The sequence below is a fragment of the Erythranthe guttata genome, chromosome 7 (genome assembly GCF_056151865.1).
Source record: "Erythranthe guttata isolate IM_541 chromosome 7, IM_541, whole genome shotgun sequence".
In the NCBI taxonomy this organism is placed as follows: Eukaryota; Viridiplantae; Streptophyta; class Magnoliopsida; order Lamiales; family Phrymaceae; genus Erythranthe; species Erythranthe guttata.
The window spans coordinates 1,485,817-1,507,313 of record NC_142539.1 but is presented as its reverse complement, the minus strand read 5'-3'; the positions used below and the strand labels follow the sequence as shown (position 1 = coordinate 1,507,313).

At 34.5% G+C, this 21,497-nt stretch overlaps 4 protein-coding genes across 6 annotated transcripts; 1 reads left to right on the top strand and 3 right to left on the bottom strand.

The window, feature by feature from the left end:
- Positions 1–160: 160 nt before the first annotated feature.
- On the bottom strand, positions 161–3,215 carry TBL11 (TRICHOME BIREFRINGENCE-LIKE 11). Its single transcript, XM_012977021.2, has 4 exons — positions 2,521–3,215; positions 1,807–2,196; positions 1,558–1,716; positions 161–905 (listed from the first exon to the last, which is right to left on the bottom strand). The coding sequence occupies exons 1-4, from the start codon at positions 2,988–2,990 to the stop codon at positions 530–532; spliced, it is 1,395 nt and encodes a 464-aa protein (XP_012832475.2). The 5' UTR covers positions 2,991–3,215; the 3' UTR covers positions 161–529.
- A 4,889-nt stretch (positions 3,216–8,104) lies between these two features.
- On the top strand, positions 8,105–13,315 carry LOC105953356 (pfkB-like carbohydrate kinase family protein). Of its 2 annotated transcripts, XM_088820601.1 has the most exons (12): positions 8,105–9,118; positions 9,337–9,750; positions 9,894–10,134; positions 10,471–10,547; positions 10,693–10,802; positions 10,909–11,023; positions 11,132–11,194; positions 11,634–11,797; positions 11,897–11,958; positions 12,032–12,098; positions 12,840–13,019; positions 13,107–13,315. In XM_088820601.1, the coding sequence occupies exons 3-12, from the start codon at positions 9,909–9,911 to the stop codon at positions 13,135–13,137; spliced, it is 1,095 nt and encodes a 364-aa protein (XP_088676727.1). In that variant the 5' UTR covers positions 8,105–9,118; positions 9,337–9,750; positions 9,894–9,908; the 3' UTR covers positions 13,138–13,315. The 2 variants fall into 2 exon arrangements, with proteins under 2 accessions (XP_088676727.1, XP_088676728.1); XM_088820602.1 differs by lacking the exon at positions 8,105–9,118 and having other exon boundaries at positions 9,635–9,753; positions 9,896–10,134.
- A 155-nt stretch (positions 13,316–13,470) lies between these two features.
- On the bottom strand, positions 13,471–15,878 carry LOC105953357 (nuclear transcription factor Y subunit C-3). 2 transcript variants are annotated; one of them, XM_088820603.1, is made up of 4 exons: positions 15,738–15,878; positions 15,583–15,635; positions 13,809–14,576; positions 13,471–13,728 (listed from the first exon to the last, which is right to left on the bottom strand). In XM_088820603.1, the coding sequence occupies exon 3, from the start codon at positions 14,560–14,562 to the stop codon at positions 13,813–13,815; it is 750 nt and encodes a 249-aa protein (XP_088676729.1). In that variant the 5' UTR covers positions 14,563–14,576; positions 15,583–15,635; positions 15,738–15,878; the 3' UTR covers positions 13,471–13,728; positions 13,809–13,812. The 2 variants fall into 2 exon arrangements, with proteins under 2 accessions (XP_088676729.1, XP_088676730.1); XM_088820604.1 differs by lacking the exon at positions 15,738–15,878 and adding an exon at positions 14,711–14,783 and having other exon boundaries at positions 13,809–14,578.
- Positions 15,879–17,943: 2,065 nt separating this feature from the next.
- Positions 17,944–21,126, bottom strand: AILP1 (aluminum induced protein with YGL and LRDR motifs). The gene is made up of 5 exons (XM_012977024.2): positions 20,527–21,126; positions 19,250–19,490; positions 19,035–19,155; positions 18,827–18,936; positions 17,944–18,217 (listed from the first exon to the last, which is right to left on the bottom strand). The coding sequence occupies exons 1-5, from the start codon at positions 20,727–20,729 to the stop codon at positions 18,179–18,181; spliced, it is 714 nt and encodes a 237-aa protein (XP_012832478.2). The 5' UTR covers positions 20,730–21,126; the 3' UTR covers positions 17,944–18,178.
- Between the last annotated feature and the right edge of the window lie 371 nt (positions 21,127–21,497).

The following is a 21,497-nucleotide window of genomic DNA, read 5'->3' as shown; positions in this document are numbered from 1 at the left end:
TAAAAAAATTGTTTTATGCAAATTAGAAAAATACTTATTTAGTTATTGCTATTAGCAACCTTGGTGATTTATGTCTTTCGTATGATTTTTGCACTAGAGTGTAGATTAACCAGTGCGCCTATATAATAGTTGTGAATTCCTTAATTATAAATCCAACAAGTTTACTATTTGCATTTCATATCTCAATCATAAATCATCCATCCAATGTGCACAAAATTTACTAACTATAATTACATTACAAACCAAACAAATTAATTATAAATAAAAAAAAAAAAAAAAAGATAAATTCGAACATATATATATATATTTTTGTATCTATATATGTCATAAATCAATATATTGCTAATTTATCAATAAACTTTAGCATTCTATCTGTTAAACTAAAGAAAAAAAATGTACCTATTCAATATCAATAACTCAGAATCTTGATCTTGGATTTGCTCAAACTCCATCTTTTCAATTGCACCATATATATATATAATATATATATAATTATATATACACAATTAACACTTCCTCCAAAAACCAATCATACTTGTGCATGAAAACTCGAAGAATTCGATTTTCTAGTAATCTCACGCTTCAGAACGAGAGCATAGAGAAGCTCGTTCCACGCATCGGGTACACCTGGCAAGCACCAATGGCTGCAGTCCTGCCGGTGAAGAGGAGCGGGCCCCACTTTCGGGCCCAAGTAGTACAAAGATGAGTGCCCGTCTTTTCTTCTAGAAGTCATATGAGTTATATTCAATACTCCAAGTGATTTTGAATCAGATAAATTCGAGTGCGATGATAGTACTCGGGAAAAAATATTGTATTTATTCCACGTGTGAGATGGCACGAGAGAAGAACCGAGATCCGGTAGGGTTTCCAAGTGGCATGTTCCACCCGATCTCCAATCACCGCCCCTGAAAGGAAAAATATCGTAAAATTTTTGTTTAGGTGAATTTTTTTGATGAGTGGCGGAGGCTGCGTAGAGAGAATTTGGGGGCCGTCGCCCCCCAACATTTTTCAAATCAACTATCTGATATGAGAAGTTGTTATCTCCCGATTGAGTAACATAGTATAAATAGGGGTGGAAATCGGACAGATCGGATCGGAATTAGAGCACTTTCTGAGAAATTCCGATCATTGCTTGGAAGTGAAAACTAACTCCGGTTTCGTTCCAAAAAATCGGAAGGAAAAAATCTTGCTCCAAAATTAGAAATTTTCGGATCTGAAATGGCGGGATTCGGAAACTTCCAATTTTTTGTCTACTAATAAAATATAAAATAAGTAATAATATTAATATTATAATTGTAATTTTTAGAAGAAAAAAAATCGGAAATTAAAATCAGATTGGAAATCGGAATCTCATATAAATTCCAATTCCGAGAGAAAAAAAAACAAAAAATGAAAATCCGAATTTTTGGGATTCAGAATGAAAACTGTTGTCCCAAATTCGTAAAAGTTTGGATTGAAATCGGCAAAAACCAAAAAAAATGGGTCCCAATTTCTACCCCTAGCTAAACATTAAAATCGAAAATATAATACATAATGCAATGTGAATTTGGTGCAAACCTGAAATGCACGGGAGCATATGTCCGAAAGAAAACTTGCGTTTTCGTGGTATTCACTTTCCGATTTATCCATTCGAAAACCGTTCCTAGAGCTTTCTCGTACGCACTATCGACACTCATACCCATCTCCACATTCGAACCTTCTTGAAAATAACATCCTCTGATAAAATCCATATAAAACCTCATCAGCAAAATATAAAATCCTTAATACTAATGAACAAAAGGCGGTGGTGTGAAATTACTAAATTACCCTCTAACAGTCTTCTCGTAATTCCACCAATGCCCGGTGTTGAAAACGAGCACGTCGGCATCTTTCCACTTGGAGGAAGTCCAATCCATTTGATCCAATTTCAACGTCGTTTTGACCCTGGGCGGAGAATTGGGTGGGGCCCGGCTTTGAAGAACGAGAAACGGGGCCCGATAGTACTCGACGGTGCAATTATAATCGATGAATTTGAAAATCAAGAAGCCTTTGTGCTTTGTGATGGGGTTTCCGTTTACTTCGTATATCGAGTCGTTGTTAGGAACTGCAGAGGAGAGCATGCAGAGAAGAGATTCCCATTGGTTTCTTCCGATCGAGTCTCCGGCGAACACGATGCGTTTGTTTCGTAGCTTCTCTAACATGATTTTTGCATCGAATCTGTTTTACGAGTGAGGTGGAAATCGTTTGTTAGTCCCTAATTACGAACAATTTCAAAAAAATATAAATTAAAATCGACAAATCGAGTTCGAATTCAAATTAAAGATCGAACGAATCCAACGATTTTCGAATTCAAATTAAAACAAATCCTTGATCAAATATCAAAACACACACACACACACACACACACACACACAAATTGACATGTCCGCCCAAATAAATAAAACAAACTAAAAAAAACAAAATTTCAGACAAGAAATATTCTGAGAAAACAATGATGTAATAAATTAATAATTAATTAATTATTAAATAAATAAAATTTACCTGGGCAAGTTGCAACTCCGGGGCTGCCACCTCCACTTGGCGTAGAAAAAATCCGGCCGGCCATTTTCCGAGCACCGGAATCCTTCATCCAAGAACCGGCAATCCTTCGATTGGTACAAAGGATAACGCTCATCCCATACCCAATCACCGTCGAACACGTCACACCCACCACCACTCAATAAAAAATCAATATTTTCCTTCTTCCTAGTACTACTCTCCTCACCACCACCGCCGCCGCCGCCGTCGATTCGCAGCCACAGAAGCCGCTCGTTCTGCGACGGAAACCTCGTCAGCCCTTTCGTCGCAGTTCTGTAATCCAACAAAAACAAGCAGAAAATAACGGCGCAAACCGCCACCCCGAGAACACCGACGGAGGGTTCGAACAGGCGGAAGCGCTTCGCTCGTTTGTAGAAATCTCCGAAATTTACGGCGTCGGAAACTTCCGCCGCCGATGGGCTACTATTGCACATTTTTTAATTTTTTTTGGTTTATTTTCTGGGGGATTAAAATCTGAAATAAAGATACGATTTTTATCGTGTTCTACAGACAAGGGGGTTAAAAATTAGTGGGCAAGCGAAACAGAGAAATGAATATAATCATTAAATTATGTTTCTTTATTTATTTATTTAATTTTCTGCGTTTTGGGTTTGTGGCTTCTTTACTTGTTTGAGGAGTAATGGATGGCCGTTTGCATTGACTGTAGGGTTGTTGTTGTTTTTTTGCTGGTATAGTGTGATTATTAGTTACTAGAGAGAGAAACAAGAGAGAGAGAGAGAGAGAGAGAGAGAGAGGGGTGTTTGGAAAGCAAGGTACCAACTATGGCAGAAATGGAGGAGAGAGAGAGAGAGAGAGAGGGGGTGAGTGGGTAAAAGCAATGATGGGGATAGTGGTGGGGGGGTGGGAGGGGGGTGTATTTTGGCAAATAAGATTAAATTCAAAATCCAGATAGGATCTGTGCTACTTTATTACAATTTCGTAATTTATTTTATTGGACTAAAAAAACAGTGACCTCCACATAGGAAAAATATGACCAGATAAATAAATAAAAAATCTATTTTTTTTCTTTTGGGGTAAATTACGCCTACACCCCTGAGGTATGCTAAAATAACTTTAATGTCCATGTAGTATCGGTAATTACAATTACCTCCCTGAAACATTGTTGGAAATTCTAACGGAATAATACATTGGACAAGTTATTCCGTTAGGGTTCTAATGGACTATTAGTTTCAGGTCAGTGGTGGAGACAACATAGAGCTATGGGTGACATGACATTGCTAACATTTCTTAAGTCTTTATTAGTTTATATAAGATTTATAAAATTTCGTTTGTGGTTGCACTAATGGCCCCGCATGAAATAAATATAGTGCATCTCGGTCCCCAGAACATGAAATCTTGGGGTGTAGGTGTAATTACTAATACTGTAGGGACCTTAAAGTTATTTTAGCATACTTCAGAGGTGTATGTGTAATTTACCTTAACTTTTTACATACTTTCTCTCTCCTTTTTTTCTAATTTTCTTTTAGATTTTAATAAGTAAAATTATCCATATTTAGTTTATTATTTAAAATTCAAATTATGTTAATATGGAAAATTTGTGGAGTGATATAATAAAATACATTTGCAATAATTTATTGTATCTAAATTTGTTACTTAATTAACAAGCCTTTATTTAGTATCTACATCACATACTAAAGCAGATATTGATGTACTAAAAATATTACTAGCATTCCCTTATTCATTATTTTCTTTAGATAATAAATAATATGTTTTGGAATGTTAATATTGAACTTTGGGGATGTCAACTTCAACTCTCATTTTATCAGCTTAATTCCACTTTATACCCCTATAGTGTAGCATTACGGCTATTTGCATCCTCGAAAAAATTTAATAGCAGTTTGCAGTCTCAAAATATAGTAAATCATTTACAATGTACCTCATATTGAATTTAATAACTTAATAAGGATAATTGCTTCTTAATACTTTTTTTTCATGAAAAAAACAAATCGCACCAAATATGTTTATGTTAATCGTACGTACAGCGTCGAATCTTAAAAAAAAATCCTTCAGCGATTTTCGTTTATAAAATTAATTTCATCAAATATCTTCACAAATTATAATATACGATGCAACCGATTGAATATTCAATATTGAATGAAAAAAAGTATGAAATTTTTTTTTGTGAGAAAAAAATGCTTAAAATTAATTAAGTGATTAATTCTTTTATTTTGGCATTTCGTAGATTAAACAATTTTCACTTAAAAATAATATGCCATTAAAAAGATGAATTTGGTTCATTAACTATTAAAAATTCAATTTGGGGTGTAATTTGAATGATACTTATTGTGTTTCACGGATGTAAAGTAATATTAAATATTTCTGAGGTGCAACGTAATAATATGCTATATTTCAAGGGTATATAGTGAAACTAAGCCCATTTTATTTTATTATATTAATCAAACAAAAAGCCCAAGGAAAATGACAATGACGTAAGCTTGAGATCTTGCAAATAACGGACACAATGAAAAAGACTTGACGGTTAATTGAAAGAAAGGTAACTTCCGTTAAATTATTTTTGGAGTTTTTTTCATGGTAAAAAGTTGCGTTGAAAAGTAATAAATTAGTGGGGGGCAAAAAGTAAATATTTAACAAATAGGGGCGTTAATAACGGTTTAAAAACAGTGAGATCCACGTTGTTCTTGCATTTACAGTTCCACTTCCTTTTGTTTTTCCCTAATTAATTTCCGTCAATAGTGCACATGAATAACCCCTTATTAGTTGACAAAAAATGGGTAAATTACGAAAATCTCCTGAAATTAGGCTAAATTACAAAAAAACGACCCACATTTCTGTAATTACCAAAATCCCCCTAACGTTTGTTTCTGTCTTACACCGACCCCAATACGGTATGATTTTTGAAGGAATATTTTTTATTACAGGTAATATTCCTCGAAAAATGTCGATTTTACCTTGACAAACGTGAAATTTTTATGCTACTTTTTAAAGATAAAAATTACCCTCAGGGGAGTTATTGTAAATACTGAAAAAAATTGGAAGGTGTGTTGTTTAAGTATAATAAAGATTTCATATAAAGGTCATCAAAGGGTAATTTTTTCCTTTAAAAGTAGTATAAATAAATGTAGTGTCTGCAGGGGTAGAATCGATATTTTTCGGGAAATATTCCCTGAATAAAAAAAAAAAATCCGTGAAAAACAACACCATAAGTAAGGGGTTTAGCTTAAGATGGAAACAAACATCAAGGAATTTTGGTAATTACAATTAGATATGGGTGTTTTTTGATATTTAACCTAAGTTCAAGGGAATTTTCGTATTTTATCCAAAAAATAGATAACAATCAATATACATTAAAATAAAAAAGAAACTTGATGTGTCATGGTTTTCATATTTATTAGGAAAACTCATCTGTTACAGTTAAGGATATTAATTACTGTAATTAAAAGTATTTAAATGGAATGAGTTAGTGAGTCATCCCCACAACTATGGTTAATAAATTCTACACTGGTCTGCTTACTCCTAGTTGAAAATTAATAAGATTAAAAATTAAATTAATTTTTTTATTTGATAAATAAACATTTGAACATGAATTATTAATTTAATTGGATCAGTAAAACCTTGGACATGTCGATTCACGTGCAACAATTTTCCCAATGGAATATTGGCTCGTGTCAGTGATTTGTTGTTTCTGCATTTCATTTTTATTTTATTTTATTTTAATGAGTGTAGCCAAAAATGCAAAATGCATTTTCCCAAAATTGAATAGAAAATCAAACTATTTGCAAACTTATTTTAGGGTAAATACAACTTGACCCCCCTCTGGTTTGAAATTTGTGCGCATGAGCCCATTGTACTTTTAATATAGGTATATAACCCCCCTTGTGGTATTTTACTTAGCAAATAATTATGCTGAGCTAATACACGAACCTCCCTGTATTGTTTCTAATTGTCGAAGAACCCATGGTGTTAGAAAATTAGCGATAAGCCCCTCGTGTTGTATTTTTAAAGCACATCGGTCCTTATTTTGAAATTTATTGTTGACTTATGTGAAAATGACCAAATTACCCTTTCAAAGAAATTTTATAAAATAACAAAAAAGGAACCAAAAAGAATTTTGGAGGGTATTTTTGACTTTCCAAGTAGAAAAAAATTACACTTCTACTCTCACAAACTGCGCGTGCATTACACAATAAGTTGTTAGGGGTTTTTGTTGGATTCGACTATTTTTCACATAGGTGTTCGACTGTTCATGCTAATTTTTTTAACACACGGCTTTTTTTAGTAATTAGAGATTACACAAGGGTAGTTTTTACAAAAAAAAAAACCTAATTATGCTCGTTAGGAAGAAGAAATTTTTGAAAGTACAAGGTGTTTATATGCTTATTCTAAAATACTAGGGGTCATGTGCACAAAGTCCAAACCACAGAGATTGAAGTGCTATTTACCCATTATTTTACTATTACAAGTGAACTTGCAAGAAAATGAAAGTATCCATCAAGATGTTGGGCCTCGGCCCAATAAATCTAATTAGTATTAAAATTATTAGTCCTGGGCTCGGAGCCTTTTGCAAAATCCAACACCACCAAGAGCTAAAAGAAATGGAATAAACTATAAACATTTCTCAGAAAATTAAATTAAAATATATATTAAAAAAAAAAAAAACTAAACAGTTGTTCAGAAAATGCAATCATAAATAAATATACTTCTACATATATTAACCCCATATGGGGCCTTTTTGCAATTTTCGTAGTTGTTACCACCATAAGAGTAGATATTCTATCTTTTTTTTTTTCCTTTTTACCCCATTTTGGGGCTGCATTATAATAGACTCGATAGCATTATAATAGACTCGATAGGGTCGTTTCAGATTTTTTATTACCATTGTAGGGGTACTCTTTAAAAAAAAAAAAAAAAAAAAAAAAAAAAGTAAACAAGACTTACAAACTCATCATCGGCCCACCAAACCGCAGCAAGTCAGCAACTCACATAATTTTTCGACCTGCATTCGCAATTGATGCAAAAGAAACGGAAAAAAAAAGAAAAAAAAATCGAAACAACTCAAATTTATTGACGGAAAATGGTCGTCGAGTTTACACGGTCCATCGTCTCCCCGTGAAGATGTTGTCTAAAAATCAACCAAGTTTATTAGTAACCGTAGAAAATTCAACTGCGGCTTAAGCCCTAACTTTGTCGAAGAATCAAACAATCTAGTCGAACTAAGTCCGTTCCGTTGCTTTAAAGATCCAACGGCTTTAAATTTGTAAACCAAGATAATGCGAATGCGATTTCTTACAAACAATGGCCGAACCAGAATTTTATCTTTGCGTCGTGAGCAAATGTATACTACAATTTTCTAGAGGGCCGACAAATAATAAATATACTAATCGATAGAATAACAAATCTCGAGTGGTGGGGGGTCATGGCCCCCTTAGCTCTATGCTTACTCCGCCACTACTGATGCCATTTAAAATATCTCATCAACATTTGATGCATTAACAATTTAAATCTAGAGTAATAATTATATATATATATATATATATATATATAAAATTATAATTTTCATAAAATTCTCAATTTTAAGAAAAACATACACCAGAAATAATTCAGAAAAAAAACCCTCTAAAGACAAAATTTAAACAAAAAAAAAAACGAAGCAAAATGCAAAAATTCATAGCTTATGATCAGACCCATCGGAGATATTTGCGCCGTCGTCTGTGTGAAAGCTGTCGCCAAAACTAACTTCCGATTCGTCGGCGGCGGCGGCGGATTGGGATTGGAGAAGAGCTTCTTGACGCTGTTGCTACAATTGGGCTTCCTCGATAAAAGATTTAAAACCCACCCGCACGGTCAGGTACCCGAATGCTAGAGCTCCGGCCACCACCACCGCCGATCTCAGCGCGTTCATTTTCGCCGCCCCCCTCATTTTCTTCTTCTCTCTCCTCCTTTGGAAGACGCGGTTTTAAGGTTTTTCTAGCTACCACGATTTTGTAAAAGCGCGCTCCCAATTTTCTGATGTTAATTTAATTGCGATTAAACCCTTTTGAAAATTTCTGTTTAGTCCAAAACTTTCTGCATATTTAAGATCTTGCTTAATACTATTATTACCCCTTGGAGGATTAAAGGTTTAACATTTTTCTTTTTATTTACATCAACTATTAATTTTCACCTTCAGTGGGGGAGGCGGCATAGAGTCGAGGGGCCATGACCCCCAAATATTTTCAAATCACGATTAATTTATAAAGAAAAATGTTTTTCTTTTTTGTGTACAATACTACAATAGTATTAACAACCACTCTCATAATTCTTTTAATGTGTTCAACCCCTGAACTTAAAATTCTGACTCCGCTAATGTTTACATTCACTAATGCAAATCAATAACTATAAATGCAAAACTAGTATGCATAAATGATCAATCTATTTTGCCTATTGTTGTCTGTTTTATCATTTGATCGATTTACTTTTCTTTCCGACAACCTTTTGTATTCTTTATTGTCGATTGCATGGTTCAATTTTATGTATTTCGATTTGACTACTATTGGGTCATGAACACTTTTTATCTTTTATTTTTTTCAGTTTATAATCAGGGGCGGACCCAGGGGGTTTTGGGTGGGGGGGCGAAAAAAAAGTTTTGGGGTAAAATGGTATAAAATTTAAACTTTGGGGGGGCTAAAGTGTATAAATTAATACATAAATAAGCCAAAATATTAAAAAAATAAAAAAAAAGGTAAAAAAATTTTTTTCTGCAGGGGCGAGTGCCCCCCCAACACAAGGCTTGGGTCCGCCCCTGTTTATAATCATGTTAAGAGTTTGTCTAACCATTTTTTCGTGAGCATGAATTGGGAAGAAAAAATCTTACATGAAAAATAATTGAAGAAATATTATTTATAATATGATATTAAAAGCTCAAATCATACATAATAATGTACAATTACCAATTGGTAATTACATAAATTTGATATAATAATAAAATGAAAGTTGCAAAATATTTAACCCCATAGTTAATTTCCCCTTAAAATACAATGATTTAATTTTTTGGGTCCATAAAGAAACATTAGAGACATTTGGGGGCTCAAGTGAGAATATTGCAAACATCAAGGACGGGGTTGTAAACCAGGAAGAGTAGCAGTGGCAAAATCGTGGTTTTGATGCTTTCATTGTCGTGCTTTATCCACCGCCGTTTGTGCATCTTCTCCGTTCGATCCAATCCCCGTTATGCAAGTTAAGCGTCTCTCTTTCCTTTCTCGTTTTCGATTTTTCCGATGATTGTTTGCCGTATCCATTTTTTTTAAGCTCATACCCAATTTATTTGTATCGAATTTATAAATTAAATTAAAAAAAAAAAAAATCATTTTTTTCTACAGTTGTGAGAGAATTTTATGGTGGGTTTCTCGCATGGTGCTGTAATCAGGAGGCAACTGTTCTTAACAAGGTGCTTAGGAGGTTACAATTCTAGCAGCACGAATATTTGCTACTCCTCCGCCGTTAAAATGCAATCTTCAGCAAGCGGCGGCGGCGGCGGCGCTTGGCCGGAGGTCGACGCCGTCACCATTTTGAGATCAATCACTCCTTCTCTTGATACTTCCAGGCATAAAGGCCAAGCTGGTGATGTTAACAAACACTCACTCCTTTTTTTTTTAATTTAATTTAATTTTTAATTGGTAATATGTAATATTGATTTATCACTTCAATTTTTTTGGGTAACCTTGTTTTTAGATTAATGTTTAGTTTTAGAAGCTCGATTTTTTTTCGTGTTTCTCGAAAATTCGAAGTGGCCCGGTTTCTAGATTGAGTTTAGCTGTATAAACCCCCAAATTTTAGGGTTTCTTGTTCTTTATTTGTTGTTTTAAACTGAAAAATAATTTTAAAAAATAAATTACATACATAGATTGCATTTATTATGTTTCTAATATATTTATTGGATGTTCGATTCTCTAACAGGAAAGATAGCAGTTGTAGGCGGTTGCCGCGAATACACCGGTGCACCATACTTTGCCGCTATATCCGCTTTAAAAATTGTCAGTTTTTACGTTGGAATAAACATTCTGTTATTGCAGGATTTCGTTTCGTTGAGATAAAGTTGTTTTTCGATTTTCTGCATCGAATGTTTCGATTTTTGTATTTGGGAAAACTGATGATGTTTTTATATATATATAATTTCAGGGTGCTGATTTATCGCACGTGTTCTGTACAAAAGATGCCGCCACGGTTATTAAAAGCTATAGCCCTGAGTTAATTGTGCACCCTATACTCGAAGAATCGTATAGTGTGAGGTGAATATTACCGTCGAATAAATAGCATTTTGTTCTTTCTTGAGATATTACGAATTCTATTTTCTCGTTTTTTTTTTGTTTGTATTATGAAATGATGCATTTTCAGGGAGGAGGATAAGAAATCGATATCGGCTAAAGTTATCGAAGAGGTTGATAAGTGGATGGAGCGATTCGATTGTCTTGTTATCGGTCCGGGCCTTGGGCGGGACCCGTTTCTCCTGGTTTGCAAAATAATATATATATATATATATATATATATATATATATATATATATATATATTTTAAATTTTGATTTAGTGAATTATGTCCGAACATGGATTGTCTACAGGACTGTGTGAGCGAAATAATGAAGCATGCGAAGCGATCCAATGTCCCAATGGTTATAGATGGGGTGGGTAAAATGTATAATCGAAAATTTGTTTTTTTTAAAGATAGGGCAAATTACGGCCACCCCTGAGGTATGACCAAATTACGAAAAAACTCTTGTTTGGGTAATTACATGTTTGGGTAATTACAGCCACCCCTCATTTTAAATATTTTTACATAAAATTTATGTAATTCGGTTATTTACCGAAACAAATCGTATATTTAGTTCGGTAAACGGTATGAAATGTTGGCGTACTGAAATTTCGGTTCGGTTTTACCGAATTAACATCCCTAAATTTACCTCTGCAGGGGTCTTTTTGTAAGATAATACATAGTTGAGGGGTGTGGCTGTAATTACCCAAACAGGAGAGGGGTTTTCGTAATTTGACCATAACTCAGGAGTGGCCGTAATTTGCCCTTAAAGATATGCAAGAATTTAAATATGTAATTGTTTTTTTTTTAAGGACGGGCTTTTCCTCGTTACGAACTCTCTTGATTTGATAAGTGGTTATCATTTGGCTGTCTTAACTCCCAATGTAAACGAGTACAAGCGCCTCGTTCAGAAAGTTCTAGAATGTGAAGTAAATGATCGAGACGGAACTCAGCAGTTGCTTTCTCTTGTCAAAGGGTATGCATTTTTTAGTTTTTTTTTTCGCTTATTAAAATGATAAATTAAAATTTACATTCTATTCACTTATGAGTTTTTATCTTATTTTTTTTTAATCAGAATCGGAGGCGTGACTATTTTGAGGAAAGGAGCATCCGATTTAATCAGTGATGGTGAAACAGGTAGCATTAAAATAAATCATTATATGAAAATCACTTTATAACGAATTTCTAATTTATTTTGTGATCTGTGCAGTTAGTGCAGTGAGCAGTTTCGGTTCTCCGCGACGCTGCGGTGGCCAGGGTGACATACTTTCCGGAAGGTAATCGATAATCACCGCCCATAGTGGATAGTGGATACAATAAGTAATAGTTTTTTTTACTTATTAAAGTTTTATTTATTTATTTATTTATAAATAATATCTTCTCCGATTTGAATGTAGATAATATGCAATTTCAGTTTTGTGACTCGGGTTGGAAATTGGAATGGAATTTTTGAATTCCGCCGATTCCGATAAAAAAAAAAAAATTCCGATTTTGGAACAACATTTTTTGCTCCGAAAGTTCTGATTTCCGATTTTTTTGGAACGGAATTGGAACACATATTAGATTCCGATTCACGATATGATTTTAAATTCTGAAAATATTTCCAAAAATTCTGTCCTTTTTTATTTTCTGAAAATTACAAGTATAATATCAATATTATTATGCATTCTGTATTATGTGTGACAAAAAAATGGAATTTCCAAATTTCGCCGATTTGGATCGGAAAATATTCGACGTTGAAACAAGTTTTTTCGTTCCAATATCCGAAATTCCGATTTCCATCTTTTTCTGAACTTTTTCAATTTTCAGAATAGAGGTGGAATTAGTTTTCCACTTCAGAAAAAAAAAATTGATTCTTTTCCGAAGTGGTAATTGGGGTCCGTCCTATTCCCATTTTTTCTTGTATAAAATCAGTGATCTTCCATTGAAGGATTTTAGTATAACACATCTTTAATCACCGAAAGAGATTAAAAAAAACATCATTCTCCTAAGAAATTGTGTTTTCTTTTTGTTGACAGCGTTGCTGTATTCATTTCGTGGGCCCGTCAGTGTACTGAGAAACGGGAGCTGAGTGCGGGTCCTACGGTTTTGGGGTGCATAGCGGGGTCCGTTCTGTTGAGGAAGGCTGCTTCACATGCATTTGATAGTAAACGAAGATCCACTCTTACCACAGACATAATCGAACACTTGGGAGAAAGGTGGTATTTCATCAAAAGTTTAAGCCGAATATTCTTTTATGCCGTTATACAAATGTGCCAACTCTCTTTCTCTCTCTTACGTTGCAGTTTGGAGGAATTATGTCCAGTCAGTGAATGAAACGAAAACCGATAGCCTAGTTTGGAGTCGAAGGATGTTCCGTCGAGCATTTCCTTTATTTACTCGGAAACTCTGGATTGGTATATTAAGAGGAATTACGAATGTCGACTCTTGTATATGTTTGTGAGTTTTTAGATGTGATGAACTGAATAAAGTCGAAGGATTTTGCTTGCAAAAACTCACAACTTGATCATCTTATTTTGGTTATTTTACCCTAAGCATTTATCACAAAGATCCCGTAAAAGATACTAGAATTTGTTGAGCCGAAAAAATGTCTCTATCGGTCAATTGAGGCCCTTAATCACGAACAATGTCTAAATTACGCATAATAAATGAAGTAGAAATACGCGCACACGTATATGCGACAATGATATATACCACAGAAGTTCGTGAATTCATAATTTGAAAGCTTCGACAAGACCGGGTTTAAATACGAGTAAATCTATATAACACATCCAAAAAAAAAAAAAAAACAAGCCAGAGTCTATAATAAAACTGGCATTAATGTAATAATATAGATATTCCAATTTGATTCCCTTGCCTGAGTACTCCAGTAGCACAATCCAAATCCAGAACCATGTTCCTATCAATCTGGAAATGCAAAATTTCATATTATTTAAATTGTTAAAAAAAATAGTCTCATCTGAACTGCAAAAGCTTCAAAGTTAAACCTGTTCAAGAATCTGCAGGTGGTGGTGGGTGTTGTGGCCACATCTGCTGACCCATATAAGGTCTCGAAGGGGGCTGTTGACCATAGAGTGCCGGGTCAACAGGCTTCCCCACGAACATACCCGGAGGAGCACCGACTGGAGGAGGAACACCCTGTGGCGGCGGCATATAATAGTACGGTACACCCTCGGAAGGAGCTCCAACAGGAATCGCCCCTCTCGGCATCGAAGCAAGCACCTCGTCTTTCAAATCCTCCCTCGGCACAATATCGACCAAGAAATCGAATATATCAGTCCTCGTGATAGCAGCAGCTATATCGTTCTTCTGTAGGGTCCGCCTCTTGTTCTCCTCCGTGTGGTTCCACGCGCGTAGAGTCAGCTCGAGAATGAACATTTCGCACGCACGTGCGAATATGACAGGTGCTTCTGCGGATATCATTCTCACATCCTCGTCGGCTTTCATTATCTTCTTGATTCTGGCCAATGGGAGGCTGTGGTTCTTGAAATCGGTGACCTGGTCGATTTCTTCGTACTGGTTGGACCAGAACTGCTGCAGCTGCTGCTGGAGCTGCTGTTGCTGCTGCTGGTGGATGTGCTGGTAGGCGAGGTGGTGGTGGGCAAGCTGAGCTGGCGTGGCGGCGGTTTGGGGGGATTGTTGGGCTGAGGTGGCGGAGGCAGGGGAAGGGGGTCCTGTCATGTGGTTAGTTTGGTATAGGTTCATACTATATGGCATCTGTCCATTTCCTTGATGCTCCATTGTAGGTGATGTAGCTCTACGGGAAAATTTTAGGGTTTTGAGTGTCGATATAACCTCAAAAAGACTAGATCAATTGAAATCGTAATTACTTCAATGAAAAAAAGGAAAGACAAATGTTTGAATATAGAAACCGAAACATTTTAATCACTTATGCAAACAGTGAAGAATATTGGTACTAAAGAAGAGTTGACGAGTAAAGGAGAACACGAGCAAGGAGTTCTGCGAGAAATAACTACACACTAAATGCAATTTGCAAACATTCACAAATCTGATTTTCTTTGCCAGAGGAAAAACGGAACCGCCAAAAGCTCAAAAAAAAAAAAATTGAAATAGAAATCATAAATTGTATCATACGAGGACAGAGGGAGTCCAAAAACTATGTAAATGCACTGTTGCTTTCTAAATTCTCAGTCCCAATTCATATATTTATTAAGGAGCATTTCGGAACTAAAAGAACTCTCGCAAGAAAACGGTGGAGGAGGTTCGCTTTATAAGCTAAATTTCCCAAAACCAATAACACACAAACCATCTCGCAATATTGCCACGGAAATCAGTAATCCCCGTTTTATTTTTTTCTCGCACTCGATCTTCATAAGTTAAGAGTACAATCAGATTTACAATCTAAAAGCTGTTTGAATCATCAATTGCTCCTAGAATTTTTACCTTCTAAGAAATTATATCTATGTGTAAGGGAATTCAAACTCAAACCGAATCAAACAAATCCGATTACATCGTCTTCCAAACTTCTACCATCATTGTTTTTTCTGGCTAAATTTCCATTTCTTTCAGTTATTCAAACTAAGCAACAACAGAGGCATACACATATACATACAAAAAATTCATCTCCTGTCAAAATATCTAACTTGCATAAAAAAATAAATTAAAATCGAATATAAGCAGAAAAAATTCCCCAAATATGTGGAAGATGATATATTACCTAATACGACAGCGTATACAAAATAAAACGCAGCACACACACACGCAATTTACAGAAGCAGAGGTAAGGGGCAAAATCAATACCTATATATGAAATCACAATCTGAAGTTCAGGCTTCGCTTCACCGATCGCAAACCTAAAACAAAACGAATATAAGCAAAAAAAAAAGAAAAAGTAAAAGCTGATTTGAAAAAAAAAGTATATTCGTTGAAAAAAAGTGTGCGCTTCGAAATTGTACCAGTGAGTTGCGGTTGAAATCGGTGAGCGAACTCGAGTAGAAGACGATTGCAATCAAAGCTAGGTTTTCTGCAATAAATAGCTTATTGAATCCAAAACCATAAAACACAGTTCATCACCTGTTATTTTCAATGCTGATGTTTGATTGTACATATAAACACACACACACACACACATATATATATTGTGTGTGTGTGTGCATAGGTGTACCACCGAGAATGCTCCAAGTTTGGTTCGCCAAACTCCACAATTCAGTATTACCGAAAATGACCCTTCTCTACCCGACCCGACCCGACCCGACTCGGCACACCTTGAATTTGACGGATATACAGTCAACAAGACTATAATTATAATTTACATAATTGAACTTTAATAATTTCTCTATTGATTAATTAATTAGTTAGTTACTGTTTTTTTTATATTTAATTTAATATTAAAATTGTTCATTAAAATTTTTTTAATCTTAAAATTGTTAAAATTTATTATTAAACGTAATTTTCTAAAAATATCCATAATTGTATCATAATTTGTATAATTTTTGGAATAAAAACTATTATTCATCGTTTTAATAAGTTACAGTCCTGCAAGGAATGACCTAGCTGTTGGAGCAAGTGAGCCTGTGTCGAGTTCTCTTGCCAACGGTCGCTAGGTCGAGCTTGTGACACATGGTTAGCATTTAATCTGGTTAACGTCTCTCGTACACCTCTAATTTCTTTTATTTTATTTTTGGTAATGAAAAAACTCGAATCCAACCATATAGATGCACAGGGTAAATCTACACTCGTATAATAGCTTGCAAATCACACGAGAGATGTAAGCCACACTAGACCAACCACGTGTGACAAGTTCGACCTAGCAGTTGTTGACAAGAAGATTCGAACCCGTGTGAATTAAAGTATGTTGTGGATTTGTTTCGCCTCTATTCTTTTTTAATAATAGATGGTCAATAATGGTTGTTAATTGTTAATTAAAATAATTGCCGGGGTGTATTTTCTTTATTGTAGATAAAAAGGATGTGTTGGGAAATTTACGTATTCTTCTGTCCTACCAAAATTGTGAGCATGTGAAACTTTCCTTTTCCACCCCACTAAAAGGTGCCTTTTGCAATAATAGCCTAATCATCAATTAATGTGTACCGATGGCACCCAAATTGTGGATAAGCAAAAGTAATTGCCAAATAAATTATTCCACATAATACTTTTAAATTATTTTATAAACATAATAATATTTTTTTTTATCAGCATTCTCTACTAAATTTGGTTTTGTGAGTTTCTTTCTTTTTTTTTTTTTTTTTTTTTTTTGCACCAAAAGGCGAAATCCCTCACCCCCAGAGGCCCCATCCCTTGGCCCGACAAGTATTTGATGGAGGAATGTAAATCATGGTAACTCAACGGCCCGTTAAGGTAGCGGACCCGAACCTGGTGCCCACAAGGTTTTTATTTTTATTTTTTTATATCAGTATCAGAATGGCATATTAGAAATTGAATGAAAATAAAACATATCGCAAAATAAAAATCATTACTTGCGAAGAAGGCCTACTAAAGTATCCTCGAGCTCGTATGTTTTTTTCGATTTTAACATGACAATACTAAAGAAATGAGTAAATCACCTAAAATAAATAAATTGAAGTGACATAAATTATACAAATAATATTTCTTAAGTAACGATAATCTAAAGTCATCATACAACATATGAGCATGACTGAAAATTATAAGTTTGGCCGAAAATTTATAAAATTTGGCCCAAAATTATAAACCAACAATTAGGATAATATATAAGTTTCAAGCCCAACAAACCTTGATTCCATATGTACTGAAAAAATCATCCTTGGGTGACTATGTTTGATAAGATTAAATGTCGACTGCTGAATGCTGAATATGTATCTGAACAACTAAGAGCACCGTCTAATTCTGAATGCAAAATGCTTTAAGTTAACCATCATCTTATTTGAATTTCTATCGAATATTTAAAATTGTGTTTGATCTTTAATTTGCTATTGAACCTAAACACGAACCAAATTTGAATAACTCTATTTTTTGCACATATTTAGTTATTTTATTCGAATCAAACGCGAGCCAAGTTTTTCGTAGTTTATCGAAAGTGTTCAAATTTTGTGGTCTATTTCAGAAACCGAACTTAAACAAGCTTCTAAAAAACGATCTCCAATCGAGTATCGAATAATGTACATAGAAAGAGAAAACATACAATAAGTGAAACTCAGTGCTCCATTAGTTCGAACATGTGAACCAAACTTTATTATTACATTACACACCTAGAAAAAAGCGACTATACAACTACGAAAAACACGCTTTAAGAAAACATCGAAAAGAAAAGCAAATTAAACAAACGACTCTCCTCCATTTATTTACATGGCTCTCACTTACTCCTCCACCACCACCACAAGAAGATTATTTATTCATCATCACCAATATTTCATATGATCTACTTTGTTGTGGCTGCAATTATGCTCGGCTTTTCCACCTGAAATTTCATCGACACACGCAATCAATTAATCGTCAAAAATTAGGAAAAATTAAGATATGTGGATACTAGAAGTTACTTTATGAGGTCGATTATTTGCCAATTTTTTTCAACCAAAATAAGCACGTATTATATATTTAAATGTATGTATAATTGATTAGTTTTGGCGTCCCTCTTCGGATTTTTGAGTTTTCGTTCAATAAAATGATACATAATAGCACACACTAGTCGTAAAATAACAAATTCCTATCTACTTTCTCTTTTTCTTTTTTTGAAAAATTGTGGGGCCACTACCCCAGTGGCCGTATGCTGGCTCCGCCACAGTGAACTAATTTGGTTGGCCGTAAAGAAAAGTTGGAACCTTACTTGACTTAGCTATGTTAGTCATTTTTAAATAAACACGACCATCGTTTTCGTGACGACTTGGACAAATTATTAATTAATAGTGTAGCGTTCATTATGTAATCGAGAGCATGGCCACTATCGAAGAAACGGGTCCACTAGCAATAGATTACATGGCGAAATTGAATATGCCATTGGGATCTAATTAGCAAATATACCAAAATATATATTGTTTAATTAACAATTGAGAAAGAATCAAGAAATTACCATGAATCTGGCCCCCCATATTTCTTCCTCTAGTGCAGGAACGGCCGTAATCTTATTTTTCGGGTTCTCGTAGCTTCTAAGTTCCCCGACCGTTGTCGAAAAGAAGCATCCTGCAAAAAATCAATCAAAATAATCATGATTCTTGAAAAAAAAAAAAAAAAGATTTTAATATTTTTTTTATAAAAATGGCGATTTTGCCCCTGCTCACCTTGTGGGAAAGAAGCAAGCGATTTCCCACAAGCACCCTTGAGCAAGTCGGCATCGTTAGCAAACGCGACACATCCATCGGCAGTGATTCCCCAATAAAGAGGAACCTTAGCTTGTTGGTCCTGTCACACCACCACCAAAAACATAAATAAATTAGTTGGTAAGATATTAATTAGGCAATTAATTAATAATTTCTATATATAATAAATTACTCACGGTAGCAACAAATAGAGTAGAGGTGGTTTTATCGAAAACGATGAAGGCGAAGTTCCCTTGGAGGTGGCCCACAACGTGGTTCGGAGGGTAAGGTGCTCGATCACGAAGCGTTTTGTAAGCCTCGATTACCAAAAGAACCTCGTTTGCGGATTTTGCAAGCCCGTATTGTTGCTTGAGGCTTCCTAAATTGTCGAGTGATCCTTCGAATAGGCAGAAAATTTCGTCCTTAACCGCAAATAATCTGCAACATTTCATCACCCACAATATTAATTATTAGGTTTCACAATTGACAATTAACAATTAGGTTCCACCATTTCATTCAAGCAAATTTTGTAGAAACAAACTAGTTGTCGCACTTATCGATTTCCATGTTTCTATTTTCATAAAGTTTCGTCTTTTTTTCAATAATGTCGAAATAGGCATAAGTAGTGGACGGCTCATGAGATCCTTCACCTGCTGAAATACAATACACCATGCGGTTTGAAATAGTAGATCTGATCTCCATAAATATATAACTACCTACTAATTAAACACACATACACATGGGTATGTATTATTATATGTAGATCAATAGTGCAATACAAAGTCGAAACATTAAAACGGATATGTATATTAGGCATGGCCTATATGTTTTTAAGTCTTCAACTATATCTCAACCAACCTTATCTTCATGTATTTTTCCTCAAAAAAGAAAAAAGAAAAAAGTTTTGTGGATCCGATTCTTCCAAGGCGGGTATGGGCCGGGTCAAAATGTTAGTAGACTAGACCGGATCGAACACCTGAGAAAAATCTGGATTTGTTCCCCAATACGTGGCAATTGGCATACATGCAAGAAAATCAGGACCCATAAATATACACACACAAATGTTTATGGACCTGAATTGAAGAAAGCATCTTCCATTTATTATTATTGCATCTTCTTTTATTTTATTTATGAATAATAGAAAATAAATAAATAATCCAAATCAAAATCGTAAAATTCTAAAAAAGTGTGTTATTTTAACTTAATTATGATATCTAAAAGTGTGGAGTTACATGTGTATAACCTCAATAAATTAATATTCGATAAATTAGTAACATCAATTATATAATTATTTTTTTCTGATCCTGACTTGATAAAAAAGTGTTAAATTAGTACTTCGATAATTTAATATTTTGCTAGATTACTAAAATTTTACTGATCCGAACTATATTAATTTATAGAGATTTAATGCGTATTTAATAATTTTCACAATTTATAATTTCTTACATATATATATATATATATATTATCATACCTGGGCTGTAAAGAAGACTGGTTGCAGTGAGTATATGCCAGCTGGACATCATCGCCGATCCGAACGGAAACCGCCGATGAGTTCGCCTCCAGGAACCGCGTCTCCAGCTTCGCCGCCGTCACTTTAGGCGATGGAGTCCTGCTCCCGGCGGCCACCAGATCCTCCGGCGGAGACATTATCGAGCTGCTGAATATTCCTAACATCTTCTCTCTCTCTCTCTCTCTCTCCCTCTCTAGTGAGTATATACAGACAGAAAGATGTATGTATATAGTTTTAAGGGACTGGAAATGGAATGGAGAGGAAATATGGCTAGGGGCTATTCGGATTTATAGAAAGAAAGGCGAGGGTGATTTTGTAATTTCTGGGGAATATTTTATAAATTCAGGACAAGTTTGCAATTCACCCCTTGCGGTAATGCCTGCTTACACATTAATCCCTTAAATCAAGAAGTATAAAAATTGAAGTACACTTGTTTGTACAACACCAGCCAGCGCATGTTTGTGATCAAGTTTTTTTGGATTTTCGTCGAACTTTCAAAGTTTTATTTGTGTTTTGTTTGGTCACTAATCGAGTTGAGCTCGGAAAATAATCGAGGCGAACACGAATCGAATAGATTGATTTATATATATACTTCTTCTTTTTCTAGTCGAACTCTAATTCAAGCCGAACTTCATATAATTACCTGAGTTATTCATGTTAACAAATTTAGCTTAACAAAATTTTAAGAAACCAATAGTTTGGTCTGATTTTTAGTTATAGTTTCATAATTCGTAACAACAAATCTACTTTCGAAATGTTGTTAATATTGAAAGAAATGTATAATTAAAACCACTTCGCAAATAAAATTGTTTAACAAAAATTCAAAGAACAAATAAAGTTTATTAAAACAAAATGAAGACAGTGAAAATTGATTTTTCTCTAATAAATTATTTTTTCGGAATTAGCGGATTTTGAACATGTATATACATTCA

Bases quoted from the DNA above. Each gene is read 5' to 3' on its own strand.
- TBL11 (XM_012977021.2), bottom strand. From the start codon at position 2,990: ATGTGCAATAGTAGCCCATCGGCGGCGGAAGTTTCCGACGCCGTAAAT. The intron at 1,717-1,806 runs GTAATTTAGTAA...GGATTTTATCAG, and splicing joins TACGAGAAGACTGTTAGAGG to AGGATGTTATTTTCAAGAAG. The intron at 906-1,557 runs GTTTGCACCAAA...TTTTCCTTTCAG, and splicing joins TATGCTCCCGTGCATTTCAG to GGGCGGTGATTGGAGATCGG.
- AILP1 (XM_012977024.2), bottom strand. From the start codon at position 20,729: ATGTTAGGAATATTCAGCAGCTCGATAATGTCTCCGCCGGAGGATCTG. The intron at 19,156-19,249 runs GTGAGTAATTTA...GTGGTGTGACAG, and splicing joins CTACTCTATTTGTTGCTACC to GACCAACAAGCTAAGGTTCC. The intron at 18,937-19,034 runs GTGAGCAGGGGC...GATTTTTTGCAG, and splicing joins GCTTGCTTCTTTCCCACAAG to GATGCTTCTTTTCGACAACG.
- LOC105953356 (XM_088820601.1), top strand. From the start codon at position 9,909: ATGGTGGGTTTCTCGCATGGTGCTGTAATCAGGAGGCAACTGTTCTTA. The intron at 11,024-11,131 runs GTTTGCAAAATA...GATTGTCTACAG, and splicing joins GGCGGGACCCGTTTCTCCTG to GACTGTGTGAGCGAAATAAT. The intron at 11,798-11,896 runs GTATGCATTTTT...TTTTTTAATCAG, and splicing joins TTGCTTTCTCTTGTCAAAGG to AATCGGAGGCGTGACTATTT.
- LOC105953357 (XM_088820603.1), bottom strand. From the start codon at position 14,562: ATGGAGCATCAAGGAAATGGACAGATGCCATATAGTATGAACCTATAC.